At 43.8% G+C, this 26,364-nt stretch overlaps 1 protein-coding gene across 13 annotated transcripts in view; it reads left to right on the forward strand.

The window, feature by feature from the left end:
* BRIP1 (BRCA1 interacting DNA helicase 1) overlaps window positions 1-26,364 on the forward strand; it is a 313,915-nt gene that overhangs the window by 139,856 nt on the left and 147,695 nt on the right. For all 13 annotated transcript variants that reach the window (XR_014214176.1, XM_082201664.1, XM_082201668.1 and 10 more), the window contains exons 16-17: window positions 15,817-15,976; window positions 21,247-21,368. Coding sequence is in view for 12 of the 13 variants with exons in the window: in XM_082201664.1 (XP_082057790.1) it covers window positions 15,817-15,976; window positions 21,247-21,368 (282 nt within the window). In the remaining variant the exon portion in view is untranslated. The remainder of the gene's footprint in view (window positions 1-15,816; window positions 15,977-21,246; window positions 21,369-26,364) is intronic.

The raw sequence follows: 26,364 nt of genomic DNA on the forward strand, positions 1-26,364 counted from the left end.
TTACCATCAGCAGGGCGGTGAGACGAGACATGAAATGGATGGCTGAAATGCTATTAAGTATGGAGCCATGAGAAATAATAGCTCTTAAATTTTTAAACTTGATACTTTATTGTGTAAAGTGTACTTGGGTATTTATTCACTTGCTTTGCATCATTTTTTAATCTGTCAAGTTAGGTTTCTTTGCTTGGGTGGCCATCGCTAATGGTTAATGCAGGCAGGTATGGATTGTCCAGCTTCTGTACTTTCGATAACATCTCAGAAGGGTGACCGTGTACCTTTTTGGAGGATTAAGAACTTCTAAGTTGGTCCCCATCAAGCTCCCCTCTCAAAAGCAAAAATGATTAGAGTGGGACCTGCAACAAAATGTTGCAGCATGGACTGCTCCTCTTCAGAGTACCAGTCAGTCCTTGTTAGGCTCCTCCACCTACCGCTTTAGTCGTCCCCCCCCCCCAGTTTTTATTTGATTGGGGGGAGGGGTACATCTGCAAACCATTGGATTTCCCTGAGCCTGCTGAAACTTAGAATCACAGGAAGCTGCCTTATACAGAGTCAGGCCATTGGTCCATCTAGCTCAGTGTTGTCTACACTGATTGGCAGCAGCTCTCCAGTATTTCAGCCAGGAGTGTACCTAGTGTTAGAAACTCAGATATGTAAGCTAATCACCAAATGGCACCTTAGACCTAGGTTACAATTGCTACAACGGAATGTCTAGTCACAATATTTTTTGCAGTGAAGTTTGTTGTTGTTGTTGTTGTTGTTGTTGTTGTTGTTGTTGCTGTTGTTGTTGTTGTTGTTGTTAGAGACAGAGAGAGACTGCATGTGCTGTTTGCTTGCTGGAATTTCCTGAGCATTGCCGGGGGAGGGAGGAGGGGGCTGGGGAATAGTTATTTGTGAATTACCTCATGATAGCTTTCCTACTTGACCTGCCCAGCTTTGTCTGTGTTATGAACTCTCACAGTCCTTTTGAACAAAGTCCTTTTGGATGTGGGTGGCGCTGTGGGTAAAACCTCAGTGCCTAGGACTTGCCGATCGTATGGTCAGTGGTTCGAATCCCCGCGGCGGGGTGAGCTCCCGTCGTTCGGTCCCAGCTCCTGCCCACCTAGCAGTTCGAAAGCACCCCTAAAGTGCAAGTAGATAAATAGGTACCGCTTTATAGCAGGAAGGTAACAGCGTTTCCGTGCGCTGCGCTGGTGCTGGCTCGCCAGAGCAGCTTCGTCACGCTGGCCACGTGACCCGGAAGTGTCTTCGGACAGCGCTGGCTCCCGGCCTCTTAAGCGAGATGAGCACGCAACCCCAGAGTCGGACACGACTGGCCTGTACGGGCAGGGGTACCTTTACCTTTACCTTTTTAAAACATGAACCAGGTTGCAGCCCTTCTTGTTGTGTTTTACAACAAGCAACTGTATATACCACTGGAAAACTGAATTGCGAAGGATAATTGTAAATAATTTCACTAAACCCCTGAAAATGTCAAATAAGAATTAACCTCCAGGTCACTTGGCATAGGCAATAAACAGAGTCCAAGTTTTTTCAAGTGTTGCTTGGTGCTTTTTACCCGTCACATAAGTGAACGAAGTCTATCAGTTTGGCCATTAAGGCTAGAATCCAAATCCTTGAACATCATGCTCTTCAAGAGTTGGGAGGTCTAGACCAGGCTTCCTCAACCTTGGCCCTCCAGATGTTCTGAGACTACAATTCCCGTCATCCCGTCATGGAACATAGCACTGAGCACTGGTCCTGCTAGCTAGGGATAATGGGAGTTGTAGGCCAAAAACATCTGGAGGGCCAAGGTTGAGGAAGCCTGGTCTAGAGTCATGCCATTGCAGAGAACATTTTGTTTTTAGCTGCCACTAACAAATTCCAGTCTAGTTCACCATGATCCTGGTGCAATTACATTCTTTCGAATAAATAAATATGTGAAGATGGCAGTGTTCTTGAAGCATTTTAACTTGGAGAGTTTGCAAATGGTGATTTTTAGTGGGCAGGAGCATCAGAGAGAGAGAGAAAGAGAGCACACTTCTCTGGTATCTTCCAGGTTGTTTTTAATTCTGGTGTGTGTGTTTTCTTAACAAAGCATCCAAATAGAAAATTGTAAGAAGGCGCATTCCCAGAGACTTAAAAAAGACAGCAGACTTGTGAGTGTGGAGAAAGCCAGTGGTTGTCCCAATATAATCCCTATTGAGACCAGGCACTTTAAATATGGGCAGCTGCTGGGATTCCTGGGGACAGAGGGAGAGGCACACGGTCTCACTTAAACAGCGCCAAGATGGTGCTAGTAGTCCAAGGGAGTTGACTTCCGGTCCCCTTGCCAAAGGTGGGGATAGATTGGTGGGTTGTTACAGCTGGGACCCGCAGGGGCTTTCATTTTCTGAAGTGCCCTCTGGCACTTGCTTTTTACTTGGGGGAGGATATTTTCCAACAACGGTTTCACATCACGTAAAGTGGAATCCATAGCGACAGTCGGTGGCAGATTATTGGACATCACGTCTAAAAAAATTACATGCCGCACTGGCAGATGGAACTTTTTCCCACTGAATTTCACACCCTGGATAGCAGCATCCTTTAATATTTAATCACACTGTTGGTTTAAATATCTTGAACATGCAGCAGCAGGAAAATAAACGAAGAATTCTTCTCTTTTTAGAGTACAGTGGTAAGGTGGATTGGAGTGGCTTGTTTTTAACACATGGACTAATTTCCACTTCGATTAACTTATAGATTCAGCCGCATCCTACACCCACACCATTTAAGCAACAATTGCGTTGGAGGGAGATTAGCTATACGCTGCACTCGGTCCGTTAACCTCTAGGTTGCCTTTCCAAATGCTTTGTGGCGATCACAAAATGGAAATAAAGTAAGAGCAAAAGCTTCACTTGCAAATAATAAGCAATGCACTGCTTTAAACATTGCTGCATGCATTAGCACAGCTTTTATACAACTTGCATAGGTTGCTTTGACCTAACCATTGTTCTGTACCATTGCAGCCAATCCACTACCCACTCCCTCTGACATTTCTTAGAGGTTCACTGCTTGATGCGATTGAGATGTCAAAAGAATCCAATGCCCCAGTTGACTGATTACAATCTTAGGGCGTTTGTGTCCAAAGTCCTGTTGTTGAGGTTTATTGTTAATGCATTAATGAACAAAGCTACAATGTTGGCTAAAGGAGCTTAAACTTGCAACTTAAACATTCTGTTGCAAAACTGATAGCTTTCTGTGACCCTCCACAGGTGGACTCAGACATGCACTTGCTAGGTCTAATTCTAAGTGTTCATTTGACCCGTAACCAGGTTTAGAGGGGCACTTTTGCATTTCTGAGCATGCATTGTTGGCTGTTGGTAGCATGTTGCCCCAAAACAGCAGGTTTTTTTTCTGGTCGCTAACCCTGACCCTGCCAATGTCATCTGATAGCAACATGAGAGTGGGCCTTTTCTGCGGTGGCTCCCCGCTTGTGAAATGTTCTCTCCAGGAAGCCTCACCTGGCACCTTTGTTACATATCTTTAGGTGCCAGACATTCCTCATCTCCCAGACCTTTGGCTAATTAAACAATCTATAAAAATATAGAAAGCTTATACCAGAACAAACTTAGTTGGTCTAGGTGCTACTGGACAATTTTTTATTTTTTTTATTTTTATTTCGACTGTGTCAGACCAGCTACCTACCTGAATCTAAATAATCTATGGCCTTTTAAACTGGGGGGGGGGGGGTATTGGCTCTGTTAATGTGGTATGCATTTTTTGTGTTTTTATATGTAAATCACCCTGTGATCCTTGGATGAAGGGCGGTATAGAATTATTAATTAATTAAGGGTGGAGTTCAAGTGATTCACCAGCCCCAGCCCTTATTGCTATACCCCTGTAGAAAGTACAGTCGTACCTCGGAAGTTGAACAGAATCCATCCCAGAAGTCCGTTTGACTTCTGCAACGTTTAGCTTCCAAAATGCTGCTTCTGATTGGCTACAGGAAGCTGCTGACCTTTCTATACCTCCCTATGTTTGTTAAAAGGAAAGAAAAAAGAACTGCAATTCCAATTTCCTGGTGGGGCTGGAAAGTCTCCCTGTGTCAAACCCCAAAGAGCTGCAGCCAGTTGATGATGCTGAGCTAGATGGACCAGTGCTATGATTTGGTATTGGGCAGCTTCCTCTGCTCCTAACCAGTGGATCTTCCACATAAAGCGGATTTCACTCAAGGTACAAAACTGGTTAAACTTTCCGCCACCAAGTTGAAACCCACATATCTGGAATGTTTTTGTAAGTTGTAAGTAAGCTAAGGTCGATTGTTGCACCAGATAGGTATAATTGCTTCAGGAATACCCAGCCTTTTACATAGACCACCAATTCATTGTCAGGCTCGCCATATTAGCTGTGTTATTCTGGAGTCTTTGGCGTGCAAAACATTTCATTTTTCATTACTGTTGTCGCTGTTCACATTTTCCATTATTTAAAGGGGGTTATTGAAAAATTGATGGTATGTTGGTACCAGAGAGACATCCTGTAGGCTGCAGTGTTGATTTATGGCACATGGAACATAGTTCAGTGCTTCAGTTTCCTGCTGGCGAGTGGCACTTTGTCATTGTCCCTAAAGAAAAATCATACCAGTGAAATCCCCTGCGTTCCCCACAAGTTGAGTGATGCATACTCTATCTTCAGAATTGACTATGAATTATTCACTGTTTATTGTGCTAGTGTGTGCACATAGTGATCATCTTCTTGTTCATAATACCTAGTTTATCACCATGTCCTAAGCCTAGTTTAATTATGTAGTTGCAGCGTGTGCCCCCCTTTTCTTTTTTTTAAACAATTCTATTTGTGTCAAGCCTGTGAGAGCTACTCCAGATTTTACTCCCCGTTTCCTTACACGTGCAGACGTGTTTTGTGAAGGTTTTGATCGCAATGGACATCTGGCAATGTTTTGCACACCAGCTTAACACTCTGAGCAAAATCATGACCGCCATTATCGATCTCCCCCTTCAGTCTACAGCCGCACGAGAACGTGTTCTGGGAGATGGCTGTAGCTAAGTGGTAGAGCAACCACCTTCTGTGCAGAAGGTCCAGGCTCAATCCTTAGCATCTCTAGTTAGAGCTGGAAGAAACCCTTGCCTGAAACCTGGAGAGCTGCTGCCGGTGTAGACAATACTGAGTTAGAAGGACCCAGTGGTCTGATTCACTCTAAGACAGCGTCCTGTGTTCTTATGGGACATGCTCTCAGTTTGGATAGGGCAATACTTAGTTTTAATCAGCCTCACTTAGACCCTACGAGAGCCTTGCATACACCCCAAGAACTGTCCTGTGAATTTTCTCAGAAATGAATTTATGTGGGGAATGTTTCCTGAAGGGGAAAAGTTTGAAAACCACTGAATTATTTTTAAAGTGATGCTTTTGAATTATGGTGCTGGAGGAGACTCTTGAGAGTCCCATGGACTGCAAGAAGATCAAACCTATCCATTCTTAAGGAAATCAGCCGAGTGCTCACTGGGCGGACAGATCCTGAAGCTGAGACTCCAATACTTTGGCCACCTCATGAGAAGAGAAGACTCCCTGGAAAAGACCCTGATGCTGGGAAAGATGGAGGGCACAAGGAGAAGGGGACGACAGAGGACAAGATGGTTGGACAGTGTTCTTGAAGCTACCAGCATGAGTTTGATCAAACTGCGGGAGGCAGTGGAAGACAGGAGTGCCTGGCGTGCTCTGGTCCAGGGGGTCACGAAGAGTCGGACACGACTAAACGACTAAACAACAACAACAACAATTTTTTTACATAGGATGTGGGTTGTTTTTTAAGCATTTATTGGATTATCCAAATTGTCCACCGTAAGTTAAACATGATCATTAAACATAGATCGTTAAGCTGCATCTTCAAAATTACAGAGCTACAATTCATGAACCTTGGTTAATTCTTAAGACCCATGAAATCTCACGTGCTAAAAAACAAGACAGCCCTGCCTGCAGGATTTCAATCTAATGGCCATGACGCAAAGAGAAAAATATATAGGGAAGGAAAGGAAGAACATGCTAATTCTGGCACTACTGGAAACCATTGTTTTGTGTGTGTTCAAAGCATATGCAACCGTGCATGTGTGGGTCGTGTTCAGACCCAGAAGAGGGTGGAATGGGGACATAATGGGGTAGAGCAGACTGGGCTTACAGTATGTTTGCTCTGCTGATGTGTGTGATGACCAGGAACACAAACTCCATGCAAATAGGGGGGAGGAGTGTTTGCCTGTACTTAAAATTACAAGAGAGAGAGAGAGAGAGAGAGAGAGAGAGAGAGAGAGAGAAGATCAGCCAATGGAGTGGGCACCACTGTCTTGTCTCCCCTCTGCTGCAACTAGGTGGAACAGCTGCTAATAGATTGCACTTGAGAGACAGAAATCAGTCTATTTAATTCTCTTTTTATACTGTTTTGGCTTAAAACATTTCAAATATTTAGGGTCATACAGCAGAGTTGAAAAGTCCCATGACATGTCTTGTTTGTCCAAGTGAATTTTCTGTAGTGGATGGCGGCGGGTGTGTAAATGTGAAAAGAACCCCTCTGACTCTGTTAAGGGTGGCATTGCCAGCCTGCGTAATTCTTTTTACTGAAGACTTAAACAAAAAGTGGGTCAAAGTGCCCCAACCAGCTGAGATAACAGTGGATGGTTACAAGACGAAGGATCTTAGTGGCTCCTCAATTATGCAATGTCCTCCCCCAGACCTATTTTAATGTCTTTTCAGTGCCAAGCCACCCCCTTTTTTGGTTTTTCCAAGCTTTTTAATTCTACTGCCTTTTAAAGCTGTCATTACTACTTGTTACAGTTTTAGTTCCATTTTTCATGGTTAAATCTGCTTTTGTATTATACTGTAAACCACTCTGTGATCCTCAGAAGAAGGGCAGTATATACATTTAATAATAATAATAATAATAATAACAACAACAACAACAACAACAATTGTTCTTAGATTTTTGTGGTCTCCCCCCCCCCTTAATATTTTTCTCCTTTTGTACAATTCTCAGAGTGTATTTACTATTGGGCATCTTAGCAAGTTTGGCAACATTAAATAAATAAATAGTGAGATGTTGCTACTTTGTGTGATTGTGAAGCTGGAAAGTGCTTTCTGCCTCAAACGTTTCATGACAGCGGTTGCCCCCTCCGGTCTCCTTTGACCTTCCCCACATCGTCCACCCAAACATGGGTCCTCCTAAGCCATCTTACCATTTCACTGGTTTTGTGTCTCTTTTTTTATTCCGTTCCTGAAGTTTTATGCTGACTGCGTGTAGAACTTCTGTTTGACCCTTCCAACGCATTTCCAGCCCACTGGAGACACACTTTAATTTTGAAGCAGTGCTTATTCAAAAAGAAAATTCTGGTAGCAACGACATGAAGAGCTCTGGATGACGGGCGGGGTGCGTATGTGTGTGCACGTTGTGGGGAGCTTTTAGATCAATGTTAGTCCCTTGAGTGCCTCTGACTTTTTGCACTGAAGATGGTGCCAATACTGTGATTCTCTTATTGTTGTTATTCTGGAGAAGTTTAATAGCTGTTCTACTGTCGTCTTGCTTCACTTTTGCTAAATTATGCTGGAGTAGCTTCAACATACATGATTTCAGTAATGATTTCGGTGTTGTCTGGGTACAGAATGACTGCTGTGTCTGCCCTAGCTATCTGTTTTTCAGCTTTAGGACAGCTGTCTTATAGCGAGTCAGATCACTGGTTCCACCTAGTCTTCATATTGTCTTCACCAGGGGTAGCTATTGTGGTGTCCTCTGAATGCTGTTGAACTCCAGCTCTCGTCACCCTCAGGTTGCATTTTTAGAGAATGGACTTTTAGCAACTGGTAGCACTGGGACTTTGAGCACACCTCAATTTAGCAAGGGGTGCCCCCCGTTTGCTTGCAGGGCTGGCCAGTCCATGAATGCAGACTAAGCAACCACCTGGGCTGTCTCCATTTGAAGTGTTCCTTCACCAGCTATGTTTATGTCTTAGAAAAAGCCACACCTTTAGATCAGGGTAAGATATGCAGAGACATCTCTGGGCTGAGTGATGTCTCCTGCATACCAGCAGACACTGTCAAAAGCCTTCTGGCCAACCAGAAGCAACAGATACAGGAACACCACTATGAGAAACTGGCATGCTGATAGTATTAGCAACTTAATGTGTTATTTTATGTTGTTAATTATTACCTGCTCTTCGCCCTAAGGTCCAAGTACAGGTTACAACAATTTAAGATACAACATTAACATAGTTTAATTCAAACCACAATCACAAAAGTAGCGGGGGCTAAAAATATACATTTCAGCGTATGTAAAGGCAAAAATGGATGGGATGGGCAAAATCTTAATAAAACTTAAAGGTAAAGGTAAAGGTACCCCTGCCCGAACGGGCCAGTCTTGACAGACTCTGGGGTTTGTGCGCCCATCTCACATCTATTGGCCGGGGGCCAGCGCTGTCCGAAGACACTTCCGGGTCACGTGGCCAGCGTGACAACGCTGCTCTGGCGAGCCAGAGCCGCACACGGAACGCCGTTTACCTTCCCGCTGGTAAGCGGTACCTATTTATCTACTTGCCCCCGGGGGTGCTTTCGAACTGCTAGGTGGGCAGGCGCTGGGACCGAGCAGCGGGAGCGCACCCCGCCGCGGGGATTCGAACCGCCGACCTCTCGATCGGCAAGCCCTAGGCGCTGAGGCTTTAGCCCACAGCGCCACCCGCGTCCCCTAAAACTTAGGCAGCAGAAAAAACACCCCTAAAAACAAATGATAAACCCAGGCCAGTTCTGCTTCTTTGCATATTCTATCATATTGCCTATTATATTGCTAGAGCTATATAAAATAATGGACACGATCTTGCAAAATTTAAACACTCATGAGCCCTACTAATTTCAGTAAGAAAGAATTCACCACATACTTAATTTTCTTACAGAAGTGTGTGTATTTTAATTACAAAAGTGACAATGTGGAATCATGTTTTTTCTGCAGTGGCTCCAGTCCTTTAGAACATCACTGTACAAGAGGCCTCCAAAGATGTGTTCTAGATACTAATTGAAAACTTTATTTATTCAGGCACTTCTCAATTTTAAATTTTTTAATTTCACTGCTCAGTAAGTTGTTTCACAATTTTGATTGTGGTTTTTTGCTGCATGCATTCTGCATGTTTTTGTATATTTAGCTTTGTGATTTTACTTTTTTTACAAAATACTTAGATATTTGTGCATAAATTTGTGCATAAATTTATTAAATAAATAGGTAATAAACTAAATTGGAAGACATCTTTGAAAGTACCAGTATTGTTAGTTTAACTTGCAAGATGACCAATGTAAATCCTTCTCCTAACTGTGGTTGTTCTACTTCTGTTCAGAATGCCAAAAGGTGTAGAAGTAAATGATGCCCCAAGGAAGCAAGATCAGCAGCTGTACAAGTGCTGAAACTTCTCAGTTTTCGGCTTATTTTCTTTTTAAGAAGCTGGAAATTATGCTAAACAGGCCCTAGGGCAAAACATATATTATACTGCCTGGCCTTGTTTTGCTTGAGGTCTGGTGAGAGGGAGAAATGCCATCTGAAAAACCAGGAGATGCTGATGAAGAATACGAGGCAACAGCTCTTCAGGGCAGGGCAGAGATTGACTGACAAAATTGCTAAAAATATGAAAGGGAGCTGCCTCGCTGCAAAGATAAAATTTACAAGTGGCTCAAGAAGTTACGGTAACTGACATGCCAATGCTTTTTTTTTAAAGGTCGGTTCACATGTAACATTATAATTGCTCTGGGCTGGTGCAGAACATAATGAGCCAGCCATGGAAAAACACAGTCCCTCCTCTTCTGCAGAGAAACTTCTCAGTTTATGGAAATTTTGGGACAGGTTTCAACTGCGTCTAATGCTACTTACGTTCCCAGCTTGATGAGAGTTTTGAAAACAAGGGTTGACATTAGTTAGGAAATGTTTCTGTATTAAAAAGGGAATCCTGGTTCGTCTTAGCCACGGGGAGATACAATTCTGGTTCAGATATGAGTGAGCTGTAGTTTAGCACTAAGTGAATGAGCCTGCTTGGGTTCAAACATTTCCACATCCCCTCTGTTTGAAAGTATTTGCTTCCTTGTTTAATCATGGGTTTTTATACATTCCAAATGCAGAAAAACGGTGTTTAGTTTAAACTATGGTTTACTGAAATGTCCAAGATCAAACTGTGGTTTTTGATCCTTGTTTGTTTCAGTAAGCTATAGTTTAAACTGCCCTGGTGCGCTCTGAGGTAGGGAATTCTTGACCATGGTTTAGCATTATATCTGAACTGCTCCCAAAGTGTGTCCCTACAACATTCTCTTGGTCTTTGGGGTTTTACATTTTCACTAGCCCGCATAGATGCCATCACTTGTGAGTGTAGCACACATACGTGTTGCTCAATTGCACAAGTTGGAGTTGAAAATGTGATATACTTGAACTGACCCAAAGTAATAGGGTGTACCACTTCCTTCAAATTATAGAAACACTTCTCTCAAAAACTCATCAGCATCTGTTGAATGTAGGCAAACTCTTCCCTACACCCCTCCTCCGAAGCCTTCCCAGCAATCTTCTCTGGGCAAAGAATCCATTTCCAAACAGTTTAATAAAACATATATATATATTTATACTGCCTCTCATTGTGAAAACTATTATTCCCCTGGGTGGAAAAGTGACTATCTGTGAACGTTAATGGCTTCTTTCTGTGGCTTCTATTCTTAAGCACGACTCACTCTCTGCTTTTCTCAGCACCAAAGTGCTATCGTTTCTTCTAGCTAACTCTTCTCTTAAGGTAGGAGTTCCTGTGAGGCATGAGAGCAATATATTTTATTTAGTTTTATTTATTAGCGGCATTTCAGTAGCACTCTCTGTCATAGCAAGAGTGTAAGGCCCTATGTAGTGTCCTTTCAATTGTCACATTGTGTTCTCTGTATATGCAAAAGTGCACATCTTGTTGGTTCAAAATAAAACTGAGGCAAATGGCCAGGTGTACTTAAAGGGTTCAGGGCAGAGGCTCGTGACACAGATTTGCAGAAATGTATAAAGTGCTGCTGGGCATATCAAGACGGCGAGGGCCTGTGGTCGCCCCAGTGTTACACTTTGAAGCAATGCCCAGCTGCCTTGTAAGTTCCACACACACACACCCAAGTTTAAAAAAAAGAAAGAATGAAAGGGACAGGAGATAGCAAACGTTTTTCACACGAAACTTCCTGCTACCAGGAATTGTGGGGCATGAAGATCCAGCAACAGTTAAGCAACTGTATCACTATGTTCTCCAGATGAGAGGGCCTCCTGCAGATAGTCTCTCCTCCTGGTCCATTCCACACAATGAATCAGGCTTTTAGTGTTGTGGCACCAGTCCCTTGGAATCCCCTTCTGTTAAATAATAGATAGGTAGCCGTGTTGGTCTGCCATAGTCAAAATAAAAAAATTCCTTCCAGTAGCACCTTAAAGACCAACTAAGTTAGTTCTTGGTATGAGCTTTCGTGTGCATGCACACTTCTTCAGATACACTGAAACAGAAGTTGCCAGATCCTTCTATATAGTGAGAAGGTGGGGAGAGGGGTATTACTCAGAAGGGTGGTGGGAATGGGAGATTGGCAGATATATGGATAACCTGCGGTATGAACCTTAGAAGTCAAAAAGTGCTGTTGTTGATGATGATGTTGTTCTAGACTGTTCTAAGCTGAAGGTTGTGTCCACGGAGGTCATCCCTGGTGCTCATGGGGTCTCCTTTGCCCGCTGAAAGAGACATTCTGTTTTAGCAAATAGAATAGACTGTGACCTGTGCTTAGTTGTGGTGTGTGTGCATATGCGTTGCCTACGACAATATCTCTAGTTTGCAAATGGGTCCAAAAGGGTTTGCAATCCCTGTTCTGAGCATATAAATGGAGCATAAATTGGGCAGGACTAATGGGAGCTGTAGTTGAGCAAAACCCAGTGGGCTCTCTGTAGGGGAACACGGCACTAGGCTTTCCCCAGTAAACTTTGCTAGAGATCTGGCAGCACACTGATGAGTTTAGCCCACTCTATGGATATCTTCACTTTAGTGCCACACCCTCCTCCCCAATTCATGTCTGTTGGTGTTGGTATCATCATCATCATCATCATCATCATCATTATTTCTTACATTTCTGTAACAGCCTTCATCCGAGGATCACAGAGCAGTTTACAGTCCGGAAACACAAAATTACATAACAAAGTAACAAACAAAAGAATGTTTGTCGGTTACAATACATAGCCTCGTGTAGAGGAATTTTTTTATATTGCCTGAAATGTTTGCCTGGGTATGTTCGTGCGGCAGGTGCAGGCTCTATGTTTGAGAGGCAGCCGTCGCTTAGAAGTCCAAAGCTATGGAGGGGCCAGAAGTGGCTTTGATTGCAGACCCTCTAGGGGGTGAAAAGTGAAAGATGCTCATTGCATTTCTCAGTCATCCACAAACTGGGAAATAATAATGGCTTTTCAAGTTTTTTTAGGGTTTGTCCCTCAAGGCATCCAGGCAAAGCTGTTCTAGTGCTGGTTTTGCCAACAGTGAACAGGAATCTATGACTTCCATTTTAAAAGGCAAAGAACCTGCTCATTCAGTGAGCGAATGTCTGAGTGTGTCAGAAGTAGGTAGGTTTCAAACAAGTAACATGGCTGTGTTTGCCCTATACTCTTACATCAGTCAAGCTGTTGGTCTCTTTTGACAACCCCCCCCCCCTTCAAGTAGACTTTCCCCTCAAACCATCATTCCTTCCTGGCTAGGGATTGCAGGCAACCCAAGTTCTACTCAGAGTAGACACGTGGAAACTAATGAACCTAAGTTAGTTGGGGTCATTAATTTCAATGGGTTTCCTCTGAGTATTACTTTTGATACAACCATAAGTTAATTCAAGCAATCAGCTTAACTAATTCACAGCCCATTGCAATGCAAGTCTACTCAGAGTTGAGTCCCTCTGTGGTCAAGAGGCAAATGTGCAGTGCATGGCAGCCTCAGTATCCTCTACACCTAACAAGGAGCTCAGGGGGCAACACTTGGCTCTTAGAGATTAAGTGCTTCGTGTCCCACCGCCTGAGGTATAGTTGGTGAGCACGAGGGGCAAGACCTCTTTTGTGGTGGCTTCCACACTCTAGCACTCTGCCAATACCTTAGTTTAAAACGTGTCTGTTGGGTGTGAATTTTAATTACCACTCTACTTTGAATAAGTTGACACCTGTTTTATGCCCTGTGTGGTCTTGTGTTAAATTTGTTTTATTTATTTATTATAAGATTCCTTACTTGCCCTTCCCCATAAGATCCCAGGGTTACAACGATATAGGCGTTTTTAAACCAGGTTAAGTAATTTAAAAAAGAAGCCAATACAATTTGAATGTATTGCTTTTATATATAGAGAGAAGGGTTGCTGGGAAACAGCCCACTGCCACTGTCTCCCAGATAAATGCACCTGGTGCCACCAGCCGCCGCAATGAGCGCAACATGGGAGTTACCATATTGGTGCAGGATTAAAATGTGAGTCCCACAGTCACACTTGTTGGCCTGACGCATAGCTGTCAACTGTCCCTTATTTGGCGGGAAAGTCCCTTATCCCAGCGCTGTGTCCCGCTGCTGTCCCTTATTGATTATGTCCCTTAAATTTCCTGGATTTCAAAGGAAGCAGCTCCTCTCCCTCCCTGCCTGCCAGGGAGGAGGGAGGCTCCAACTGTGTTGCTTGGCTGTGTTGCTCACCCAATAAGGAGTCTAAAAACGACTGGGGGTGGAGCTTGCATGCCTTGTTCCGATCAAATCAGCCACGTTGCCTGGGGACTCGCCTTTGCTCAGCGCTTCCCAGCAGAGAGGTGACAGCGGTTTTCCTTGCTGCATCCCATTTGCCGGGTTGCTGCGCTGTGGGAACCACCGCTTGATGCTTCATTTGACTGCTGGCTGGGCTTTCTGCCTTTGGCTTGGAGAGACTCAGAAGCTGAACATACCTGTGCTTGGAAAATCCCTTATTTTGGCTGCTGATCCCTTATTTTCGAGGCTGCTGGTCCCTTATTTTCAAATCTGTAAGTTGACAGCTACGGCCTGACTGGAGTGACTGACTTCATCTGGGGCTTGTGAAGGCAAGTGGGTTCGCTCTAGAAAATAGCAGGGAGGAGGTAAAAGGAGCAAATGGGCTGGTTATTAGTTCTCTATTACTTCTGCGTTCAAGTTTTTGAAATTCAATATTACTGTTTTTATCTTGCCCTCTTTGGACATCTTCATTTTGAATACAACTGTTTTACACACATCCTTCCCCCTTTCATTTCACTTGCCACTTCAGAGTGCAAGGCATATGACCCCTTTACTTCTTCCTTAATAAGCATTAAAGGGAACATGTGTTCATGGATAGCTGTGGGTCCTGCCTAGATTTGCTGAACCAGGCTGTTAGGTCCAAGTGAACTTTGGCACTTAAAGGGTTCTCGAGAGTTCAGCCTGAGGTTGCTGGATAGGAAATAAGGTTAAGAGATAAGGGATGCTGCGGGTGTCTGCTCTGGGAATTCCCGCAGGTTCCACAGGGAGCAGTTTTGCACTGCTTTAGGCAAAACTCTTAGAAGAAGTGAGTGAAACTACAGGGCAATAAGTCAGGCACGGCTCAAGAATGAATAGAGTGAGCATAATAGCTATTGTAATTCAACAGATTTGTCTGTGTGGACGAGTATATTGCTGTGCATGCAAAATAACTGCCACTCAGTAGCGACAGACGACAATTGTATTTACTGTTTGTACAGTTTAGATATTTTGATGGGCCCAAGCAGGAATAGATAATAGAACAAATAAAACACGGGTCTTCATGGATGCTGTGCTGGACACCACATGCTTTATATACGAAAGGCTCCAGGTTCCATCCTTGGCAACTCTAGGGAGGAGAGATCCCTGTCTGAATCTCACTGCCAGTCAGTGGAGACCAGCCTTTGCTAGCCTGGTGCCTTCCAGGTGTTTTGGCTGCAACTTCCATAAGCCCCACCTGTTATAATAAGTGCTATGGGGAAATGATGCTGAGCTAGGATACGGGGAAGTGGGGGAACCAAAGTCAGGGAACTCTCCTATCTTTCAGCCTAATGTACCTGATGGGATTGTTTTAATGTTAAAACTGGATATCTGCCCCCTCCCCTTTGTGGAATATTTTCTGAATAAATATCCAGGTTGTCTCACCACCTCTGGCCAGACCTGGAACAACCCAGGAGCTGTACAGCGAGGACATCAGAAGTCCCTTTGCAGGGTGGTAAAATATGGGAATATAGTTTCAGTTTGTTTTGTTTATTTGACAGAATGTATATCCCACTTTATTATAAAAACCTCTTAAGTGCTTTATGTAAAGTATGAAATATACTTATTATTATAAATATAGGATATACATTGAAATATATACAGAGTCAGAAATTAATAATCTATTGACCAATTTCTCCAAATAGAAATAAAATAAGCAGTGAAAAATATAAATATAAAGTAAAATACATATTAAATTAGACATCAGTGTTACAAATATGTGCAGTCTTGCCTATTATTATTATTTTTAATGATTGATTCCCCCCGCACCCGGTAACTTCTGTATGTCTTTGCAATGATAATTGTGCCATATGACTGTGTGTCCATACATACTTTCTGCTTAGAGAACTCTGATGTTTCAAAATCCCAAAGCTGTTAAGTTTCATTTTCTTTCAGTGGGCTGCTTAAACAAGTTTGCAAGAAAGAGAGACAGAAAGAAACGTATATGAAATGAATTTATAGTTCTTTTCTGTGTACATCGTATTTTACCCATGTGCATATATCATTTTGATTTTGAAAGAAGCAGGAGAATTGGTAGGCATAGTTCTTATACTTTCATTTTTTGGGGTCATCTGTTCAGATGTTAGATAAACTGAAAGATCGCTGGCTGCACACTGGCTTATGGGAAAAGCTTGAACTGATTAAGACAGTCATCGTGGAACCTAAAGGAGGCAACAAAGCTGACTTTGATGAGCTGCTGCAAGTATACTACGATGCCATAAAATTTAAAGAAGGAAAAGGTAAGTGGCCCAAGTAAAAAATGTAGAAGCTTGAAAACTTGTCTGCTGAGGCTGGAGCAAGACTGTAGGGTGCACGACCAGCTGCTGCTAAAGCTGCCAGCCCTGTGTCAAGTTCCACCACATCAGAAACATCTCGTGCAACTTACCCTGTCTCCTGACCTCACAATGTTGTGGGTTTCTTTGTCCTTTCTCAATAACATTGTCTGCCTCCGCTGGGGGTAATTTCATAATGTAGTAAGGTCAAGGCACACAGGTAAGTTGTGCTGCACGCTATATGGCAGGTGGCAGAAACTAGACCCATGTCTTCTGTTTTCAGCAGCAACCTTGTGTTCTTTGCTATGTGTAGGTCTGCCTTTGTTGCTGTGTATTGGGAGAGAAGAGGAGCCAAAAGGTTGGGCCAGTGTTACCGCAGGAAATGACAAAAAGCCAGTTAGTAGGTGCAAAAGCTATTTTTTCATGAAATGTACCAGGTCACAAAAGGGACGCAGGTGGTGCTGGGTTAAACCACAGAGCCTAGGACTTGCCAATCAGAAGGTTGGCGGTTCGAATCCCCGCAATGGGGTGAGCTCCCGTTGCTCGGTCCCTGCTCCTGCCAACCTAGCAGTTTGAAAGCACGTCAAAGTGCAAGTAGATAAATAGGTACTGCTCCAGCGGGAAGGTATACGGCGTTTCTCTGCACTGCTCTGGTTCGCCAGAAGCAGCTTAGTCATGCTGGCCACATGACCCGGAAGCTGTGCGCCGGCTCCCTCGGCCAGTAAAGCGAGATGAGCGCCGCAACCCCGGAGTCGGCCATGACTGGACCTAATGGTCAGGGGTCCCTTTACCTTTTCCAGGTCACAAAGAACTTTGTACAGGAGCACTGTTCATCGGGGATATATTGGAAATTTGAAAAGAAACTGCAATAATAATAATAATTTGTTGTTGTTTAGTCGTTTAGTCGTGTCCGACTCTTCGTGACCCCATGGACCAGAGCACACCAGGCACTTCTGTCTTCCACTGCCTCCCGCAGTTTGGTCAGACTCATGTTTGTAGCTTCGAGAACACTGTCCAACCATCTCGTCCTCTGTCGTCCTCTTCTTCTTGTGCCCTCAATCTTTCCCAACATCAGAGTCTTTTCCAGGGAGTCTTCTCTTCTCATGAGGTGGCCAAAGTATTGGAGCCTCAGCTTCACGATCTGTCCTTCCAGTGAGCACTCAGGGCTAATTTCCTTAAGAATGGATGTGTTTGATCTTCTTGCAGTCCATGGGACTCTCAAGAGTCTCCTCCAGCACCATAGTTCAAAAGCATCAATTCTTCGGCGATCAGCCTTCTTTATGGTCCAGCTCTCACTTCCATACATCACTACTGGGAAAACCATGGCTTTAACTATACGGACCTTTGTTGGCAAGGTGATGTCTCTGCTTTTTAAGATGCTGTCTAGGTTTGCCATCGCCTTTCTCCCAAGGAGCAGGCGTCTTTTAATTTCGTGACTGCTGTCGCCATCTGCAGTAATCAGGGAGCCCAAGAAAGTAAAATCTCTCATTGCCTCCATTTCTTCCCCTTCTATTTGCCAGGAGGTGATGGGCCCAGTGGCCATAATCTTCGTTTTTTTGATGTTGAACTTCAGACCATATTTTGCGCTCTCCTCTTTCACCCTCATTAAAAGGTTCTTTAATTCCTCCTCACTTTCTGCCATCAAGGTTGTGTCATCTGCATATCTGAGGTTGTTGATATTTCTTCCAGCGATCTTAATTCCGGCTTGGGATTCATCCAGCCCAGCCTTTCGCATGATGAATTCTGCATATAAGTTAAATAAGCAGGGAGACAATATACAGCCTTGCCGTACTCCTTTCCCAATTTTGAACCAGTCAGTTGTTCCATATCCAGTTCTAACTGTAGCTTCTTGTCCCACATAGAGATTTCTCAGGAGACAGATGAGGTGATCAGGCACTCCCATTTCTTTAAGAACTTGCCATAGTTTGCTGTGGTTGACACAGTCAAAGGCTTTTGCATAGTCAATGAAGCAGAAGTAGATGTCTTTCTGGAACTCTCTAGCTTTCTCCATAATCCAGCGCATGTTTGCAATTTGGTCTCTGGTTCCTCTGCCTCTTCTAAATCCAGCTTGCACTTCTGGGAGTTCTTGGTCCACATACTGCTTAAGCCTGCCTTGTAGAATTTTAAGCATAACCTTGCTAGCGTGTGAAATGAGTGCAATTGTGCAGTAGTTGGAGCATTCTTTGGCACTGCCCTTCTTTGGGATTGGGATGTAGATTGATCTTCTCCAGTCCTCTGGCCACTGCTGAGTTTTCCAAATTTGCTGGCATATTGAGTGTAGCACCTTAACAGCATCATCTTTTAAAAATTTAAATAGTTCAGCTGGAATATCATCACTTCCACTGGCCTTGTTATTAGCAGTGCTTTCTAAGGCCCATTTGACTTCACTCTTCAGGATGTCTGGCTCAAGGTCAGCAACCACACTAACTGGGGTATACGAGACATCCATTTCTTTCTGGTATAGTTCCTCTGTGTATTCTCGCCACCTCTTCTTGATGTCTTCTGCTTCTGTTAGGTCCTTTCCACTTTTGTCTTTTATTATGGTAATCTTTGTACGAAATGTTCCTTTCATATCTCCAATTTTCTTGAACAGATCTCTGGTTCTTCCCATTCTATTGTTTATTTCTTTGCATTGCTCATTTAAGAAGGCCTTCTTGTCTCTCCTTGCTATTTTTTGGAAATCTGCATTCAATTTCCTGTATCTTTCACTATCTCCCTCGCATTTTGCTTGCCTTCTCTCCCCCGCTATTTGTAAGGCCTCATTGGACAGCCACTTTGCTTTCTTGCATTTCCTTTTCATTGGGAAGGTTTTAGTTGCTGCCTCCTGTATAATGTTACGCACCTCCATCCATAGTTCTTCAGGCACTCTGTCCACCAAATCTAAATCCTTAAACCTGTTCCTCACTTCCACTGTGTATTCATAAGGGATTTGACTTAGATTGTATCCTACCGGCCCAGTGGATTTTCCTACTTTCTTCAGTTTAAGCTTGAATTTTGCTATAAGAAGCTGATGATCTGAGTCACAGTCAGCTCCAGGTCTTGTTTTTGCTGACTATATAGAGCTTCTCCATCTTTGGCTGCAGAGAATATAATCAATCTGATTTCGATGCTGCCCATCTGGTGATGTCCATGTGTAGAGTCGGCTCTTGTGTTGTTGGAAAAGAGTGTTTGTGATGACCAGCTTGTTCTCTTGGCAGAACTCTATTAACCTTTGCCCTGCTTCATTTTGAACTCCAAGGCCAAACTTGCCAGTTGTTCCTTTTACCTCTTGACTCCCTACTTTAGCATTCCAATCCCCTATAATGAGAAGAACATCCTTCTTTGGTGTCATTTCCATAAGGTGTTGTAAATCTTCATAGAATTGGTTAATTTCAGTTTCTTCAGCACCAGTGGTTGGTGCATAAACTTGGATTACTGTGATGTTAAAAGGTCTGCCTTGGATTCGTATCGAGATCATTCTATCATTTTTGAGATTGCATCCCAGTACAGCTTTCGCCACTCTTTTGTTGACTATGATGGCCACTCCATTTCTTTTACGGGATTCTTGCCCACAGTAGTAGATATGATGGTCATCCGAACTGAATTCACCCATTCCCGTCCATTTTAGTTCACTGATGCCCAGGATGTCAATATTTATTCTTGCCATCTCATTTTTGACCACATCCAACTTACCAAGGTTCATGGTTCTTACATTCCAGGTTCCTATGCAATATTTTTCTTTACAGCATTGGACTTTCCTTTCGCTTCCAGGCATATCTGCAACTGAGCGTCCTTTCGGCTTTGGCCCAGCCACTTCATCAGCTCTGAATCTACTTGTACTTGTGCTCCGCTCTTCCTCAGTAGCATGTTGGACGCCTTCCGACCTGAGGGGCTCATCTTCCAGCGTCATAACTTTTATATGCCTGTTGTCTTTGTCCATGGAGTTTTCTTGGCAGGGATACTGGAGTGGCTTGCTGGTTCCTGCTCCAGGTGGATCACATTTGGTCAAAACTCTCCACTATGACCTGTCCATCTTGGGTGGCCCTGCACGGCATAGCTCATCGCTTCTCTGAGTTATTCAAGCCCCTTTGCCACGGCAAGGCAGTGATCTATGAAGGGGATAATAATAATAATAATAGAATATTATTTGTTGAAAAATCATTCATGTCATTGTGCACATTTCATGTAAGTGATGAAAAAATGCATAAATTGGCCAAAAAAAGTATTGGAAATACTCTGAGGTTGGTGGATTCTCACTAAATCCTTCCTTCGGGACAAACTCCAGAGGTTGTAGCGAGAGAGAGTTCTGCAGTAGCCCAAAGACTTAACATGTATAGGGTGCTATTGGTCCTTGCCTGTGCACAAAGGCAATGATGCCCTGGGTCAGCTTGCTGAGCCAAACTCAGTGAACTGCGGTCGGCTGTCTGGCTTTTGTTATATGCTGGAGAACCGGTTTTTACCCTGGCCTTTGGCACCTCAGAGATATACGGTTGTAGGACCCATCCAATTATTTAAACTGATTTAAATACTGTATTTTTGCATTGCCTTAACCCACTACAACCTGGGGTCTTATGGTTAAAAGTGGGTAAGAATTCTGACAAATAAATGGATAATGAGGAAGGAGACTGATGGTGTCCACATTGCGGCACTTGCTTTCACTGGCAAGAGCCAACTTCTTCAGGTGTACAGGGGAACAGCAGGAAGTGGTCTTTCCAAGTACAAGTCACTTAGCCTAAATGACACCTTTTCATATAATTTCAGTTTTTCACAATTCAAAATAAACATTTTGATATCCAGTGACTTCCCTACTTTTATTTCCATGGTTCATTTTATATATCTTCCATTCCTGCATATTTTACTATAACCATTCAAGTCAGTTTTCCATTTTTACACCATTCAAACAATAATTAGCCGCCCAGAGTGGCTGGGGAAACCCAGCCAGATGGGCAGGGTGTGTGTGTGTGTGTGTGTGTGTAAATAAATATTATTAATTACACTGTTGAATTTATCTTAATGCTGCCAGCATTTTCAGTTGTGTTCAATTATTTTCCATATATTCAATAAATGTTTTCCACTCTTCTTTAAATATATGTTCTTATTGCTTTCTTACTCCATGTGTTTAACCTGCAAGTTCTGCATATTCTAATATCTTAAACTGTCAATCCTCTTTGTCTGGGACCTCGCTCATTTTCCATCGCTTAGCCAAAATTATGGATGATATGATCCATAACTTAAGTTCTTTATCATTCTCATTTAAGATGGGGCACTTCTTATTGCTGTCTGCAGAGGCAAAGTCAGTGAAGGGTTGGATTTCTCTGATGACAATGCCCGTGCCGTTGTAACCATAGGAATTCCGTTTCCAAACGTGAAGGACCTTCAGGTAGGAAACTTGACACTGTCAAAATCACATAAGTGGCATCATGTCCAGTCTCAGTATTTTATTACCCACCCGTGTATAACTGCACACTTGGCCTCTTTCCAAAAGATTGTGTTTTTATGTACTCATTTGGTTTAGAATCTTGGTTGACCTTCATCTGCATGTGTCCTGCTGTTAGAGCTCTGCTGTCACCTGCTAGCTGTAGCAAAGTGCTTGTTGCTTGAAGGCCTGCAAAAAATAAATAAAGGCCTGGCTCAAGGGTGAGGGCACTTGTGGCATCCATATATTGTTGGACTCCTCTACCATCAGCCCCAGCCAGTGAGGCCAAAGGTCAAGGGTGTTGGGAATTGTAGCTCTAGACCATTCAATACAGAGGCTTCCTATTTATTGCTTGCTTTTCATGGTGATTGATGTTGCACACCCCTTTCTTTGCTATAGTAAGTTCCACACTCAGATTCAGGAGGCTTCTTGCTCAGCTTTCTGACAAGTACTAACAAAAGAAAACCTTTAGGAACGCCCTCCCATCAGATGTCAAAGAAATAAACAACTATATGACGTTTAGAAGACATCTGAAGGCAGCCCTATTTAGGGAAGTTTGTAATTACTGGTGTTTTAATGTATTTTTAACCTTCTGTTGGAAGCCTCCCAGAGTGGCTGGGGAAACCCAGACAGATGGGCAGGGTAGAAATAATAAATTATTATTATTATTATTATTATTATTATTATTATTATTATTATATGCTTACCTAGCTGTTTGCTATTATTGGGTCCAGTGACATGCTTGCCTAGTTGCTAGTATTATTATTACTATTATTATTATTATTGCTGCTGCTACTGCTGCTGCTGTTGCAATTATTTCCCACTTTTCTCTAAGCTCAGGTTCTTCCTGCTTTCCATTTTATGTTCACAAGAACCTTGAGAGGTAGGTTAAGCGACAAGATAGTGGCTCACCCAGGCTCACTAAATAAGCTTAATGACTGAGTGGGGTCCTCTTCCAAGATTCTTAACCACTGCACCACAGTGGCCTGAAGTCATAACCAGAAAGAGGAATTTCATTGCTACCATATTGGCCCTATCCAGACATGTATTTTAATCTGTAATTTTTCCTTAGAGAGTATACGTTTAAATTGATTCTGTTCATTTTAGGGGTTTATCAGCTTGTTTTTAATGTTGCTCTTTATTGATAATTGTAATGTATATTTTGTTAGACATACCTCATGTTGCGTCCACTTCAGGTTGCGTGTTTTCATCTTGCATTCTGCAGCAACCCGGGAATACTGAAATGGGTTACTTCCGGGATTCACCGCTCACGCATGCTCAGAAGTGCTAAATCGCGTTTTGCGCATGCGCAGAAGTGCCAAATCACACCGTGCGCCTGCGCAGACGTGGCACTTTGAGTTGCGGGCTTATCACGTTACGGGCGGGCCTCTGGAATAGATCCCGTCCGTAACACGAGGTACCACTGTATTTGTAAACCCATTTAATCAAAGTTAAGTGATTTACAAATTTTGCTAAATAAATTAAATATCTTAAGTTAGGCAGCGAGAGCTATTACCAGGGTGGTTATAGATGCTAGAAATGTTGCCGTTTCTCCTAGATTGTGTAAAGTTAGGTATTGCTAAGCAAGGTTTGGCAAAGAAAAAAAGAAAAAAAAAGCCGCTTCATTTGGAAACATTGCTCAGTTTTGACCAAAGTTTGCACAAAAACTGAATTGTATTAAGAATGATAATATATAACTAAGTGGAAACAGAAGACAATGGAAGACAATGGAGGATCACTACCACACTCTCATTTGAGCTTGTGGAATGATTTATTGAACTGAGCCAATACAGACATTTGGGACATTAACATCTATTCTTGTAGGAGGTTGTGATGACCAATATGTTGTGTGTTCTTTGTTGCTTGTGTAGTTCTGATTACCTAAAAATGAATATATATTTTTTTTTTAAAAAGGAATGGCAATATGTATATACAGTGAGAAATCTCAGGACACCTTGAGACATCTCCAGGAAGAAGTATTGCAATTTGGGTCAGGTTGACCCCTTTTGTGATCTGAGTGCTGGGAGGGACATGCGATGATAGCCTTACATCAGCAAGTCAATTTACAAAAGCCATTATGGTGGTTTGTCCCCAGAAGAAGAAGAAAACCATCAAGACCTCTTTTACCTTCATCCAGTAGGTGTTATTGAAGAGCACCGCATTTATTCCCCACTCCCTCTAGCATTCTGTGCTGAGTTTTGCCCCTGGTCAGCTTGGCCCTTGACTGCAAAGGTGTTTTGAGCATTCATCTGCCAGCTGTCTTGGGGCCATGTCAACATAGCAGTGTAAGCCAGCAGCCTTTTCTTGTGTCTAGAGTGAAAGCAATGCTCTCTCTATTGAATTCCTGCCACTTGCAACTAAAGTAATTGAAGTCTTGCCTGAGACTGGGGCTGAGGGTGAGCAACGGGGAAGATTAAGTACTTTTGAAGAAGAGGGACTTGACTTGGGAAACTCTCTGACATAAAGCGGCCAGAGGCCATCTACCGTTACTGCACATCTGCTGATGCACTTTGTAATAGAAAAACACACTGGCATACAGAAGAGCTGGTCTGTGGTCCTTTGTTTATTATGATGATGATGAAAGATTTCTTAGTTTACAAAAACGTGTGCATTGTCTCTTTTTCAAGTTGTGTTGCCTACAGATCAGTTTCATTTGTTGTGAAACGTTAGTGTTGCATGCAATATTAGTTTGAGAAGAAAAGAGGGGGAGGGGGATGGTGGGGTGGTAATGCTTCTATTATTTTAAAATAAATTTAAAAAATTAAAAAATTGTTCAGTAGTACCTTAGAGACCAACTAAGTTTGTTCTGGGTATAAGCTTTCGTGTGGGGTTTTGTATGGGTTCTCTTACTATTTGCTTGTTGTATTTCCTGGGTGGTGAGAGAGGTTCAGGGTGGCCTAGGGTATGGTTGGTTGTCTTTGGTTGGTTGTAGTGAGATTTGTTTATGTATGTGAGTGTATGGGGGTGGATTTTTGGATCAGGTTAGCCAGATTGATTTGTATGCTGTCAGCAGATTCTTGTTGTTGTCTTGTTGGGCTATGTATGTGTCAGGGAACTGACCTCAGAGGGAAAGGAGGTGATAGGGCTCCCAGAGACTGGGAGAGACTCAACAGCCAAAGCAGGGACCAGCAGGGGGAGCGCGGGGTCTCTGGAGGAGGATCTCAGGGATACTGAGAGAGATGCAGCAGCGCAGGCAGGAAGCAGGGGGGAGAAAGGGGTGAGAGACACGTCCAGTGAAAATAGTGGGGAGGTGTCAGAAGCAATTGCAGGGAGACCCATGCTTCGTCGGAAGCTGTCACGTCGTGAGTCCAGGAGACGTGTTTCCGTTAAGGAACTTCTTTGTTGGAGGCGTTTCCGCAAACAGCCACTGTCGGACTCTAACAGTGACTAGAGCAGACATGTCTGAGGAGCTCTGTCACACACAGAGGTTTGTGGGGCCGCACAAACTCTGAAGGGGCACCATTTTAAGCACAAGCAGCTAATCATCCCCTAATAGCAGTCCGACAGTCTCTGTACGCTGCCTGTGCAGGAGAAAGCATCATGAGCGACCCAGCCGGAGCAGGGGGAGGAGCTGATCCAAGCTTGGAAGAAAGATGCCGAGCATTGGAGGTCCAACTGGCGCTGCAGACGGCGAGGCTCGAGGAGAGGAGGGCTCAAGATGCAGACAAGAAGGGGAGAACCACTCAGTTCCCCAGAAAGGTACCAGGATTGGTGCAGAAGTTTGGGGGGGACCCCAAGGATTACCATGCCTTTAGGACTGAAATGCAATATGCCCTGAATGTCCAGTTTGATGAGTTCCCTGATGAGGAATCTCGAGTTGCTTTTGTAATTGGGCATCTTGAGAAGGGCGCGCGAGACTGGGTTCGACCCCTGATGGCAACGCACAACGATATCCTAAAGGACACTATGAAATTTTTTCGTGCAATGGATATCATGTTTTCCAGCGACGTTGAGGAAGGGGCGGTGCGCAGACAGTTAATGGCTTGCAAGCAGGGAAGCAGATCTGTCCGTGAGTACTGGACTGAATTTACCATGCTGATTCACAGATTGGGGTGGGATTTATCGGCAGCACCCATTCAGATGCTATTTGAAGAAGGTCTTTCTTCAGCTGTGAAAGACGAGCTGGCCAGGAGCCCCAGGGCGGTGTCTATGGATCAGCTGACCAAATCTGCGCTGACCATTGGAGCGCGCCAGGAGGCAAGAGCCTTGGAGAGGCGGGAAGGGAGAGGGGAACGTTGGAAGGAGTTACGCATTCCAGACATTCCTGAGCCAGCTTTCCCGCCGGCAGAGCCGATGGAAATCGGAACAGCCCGCGCGCGCGCAGTTTCAAAGCCCAGTGAGGGGGCGAAGAAGGAGGGAAAGGGAGCCCGGAAATGCTATCTCTGCCAACAGCCAGGCCACTTTGCCAGAGTCTGCCCCCAGAGGAAGGAATGGCAAGGGATGGTGGGAACTGTTGAGGGGGAAGAGCAGGGAGAAACGGAGCAGGTAAAAGCCAACGCCTGGTTGCCATCAGGGCACTGCAGCCAGGCCAAAGAGCAGTGAAAGTGCCCCTTCCCCAAGTGCCAGTGCCAGAAGCTCCTCGACCGGCTCTAGTGATTGAAGTGTCGCTAGAGCTGCAAAATGGACACCCCCTAAAAATAAAGGCACTGTTGGACTCAGGCAGCTCCTGCAATTTTATGAGCAAGGAGTTTGCTGCTGAACACCAGATACAGACTATCCCTTTAAGCAACCCCCTGCAGGTGACCACGATCGATGGCAGGGAACTGTTGGGAGGAGGAGTCAGCTTGCAGACCATCCCAATGATAATGAGGGTGGCAAGGCACACAGAACTGATAGCGTTTAATGTGGCCACCTTGGGAGGTGCTCCCATTATTTTGGGAATGAGCTGGCTAGCCCTACATGATCCGCTGGTGGGCTGGCATCAAAGAGTGGTTTCCTTCGGTTCCGCACATTGCTTAGA

Source organism: Podarcis vaucheri (genome assembly GCF_965113315.1).
Source record: "Podarcis vaucheri genome assembly, chromosome: 15".
NCBI lineage: Eukaryota > Metazoa > Chordata > Lepidosauria > Squamata > Lacertidae > Podarcis > Podarcis vaucheri.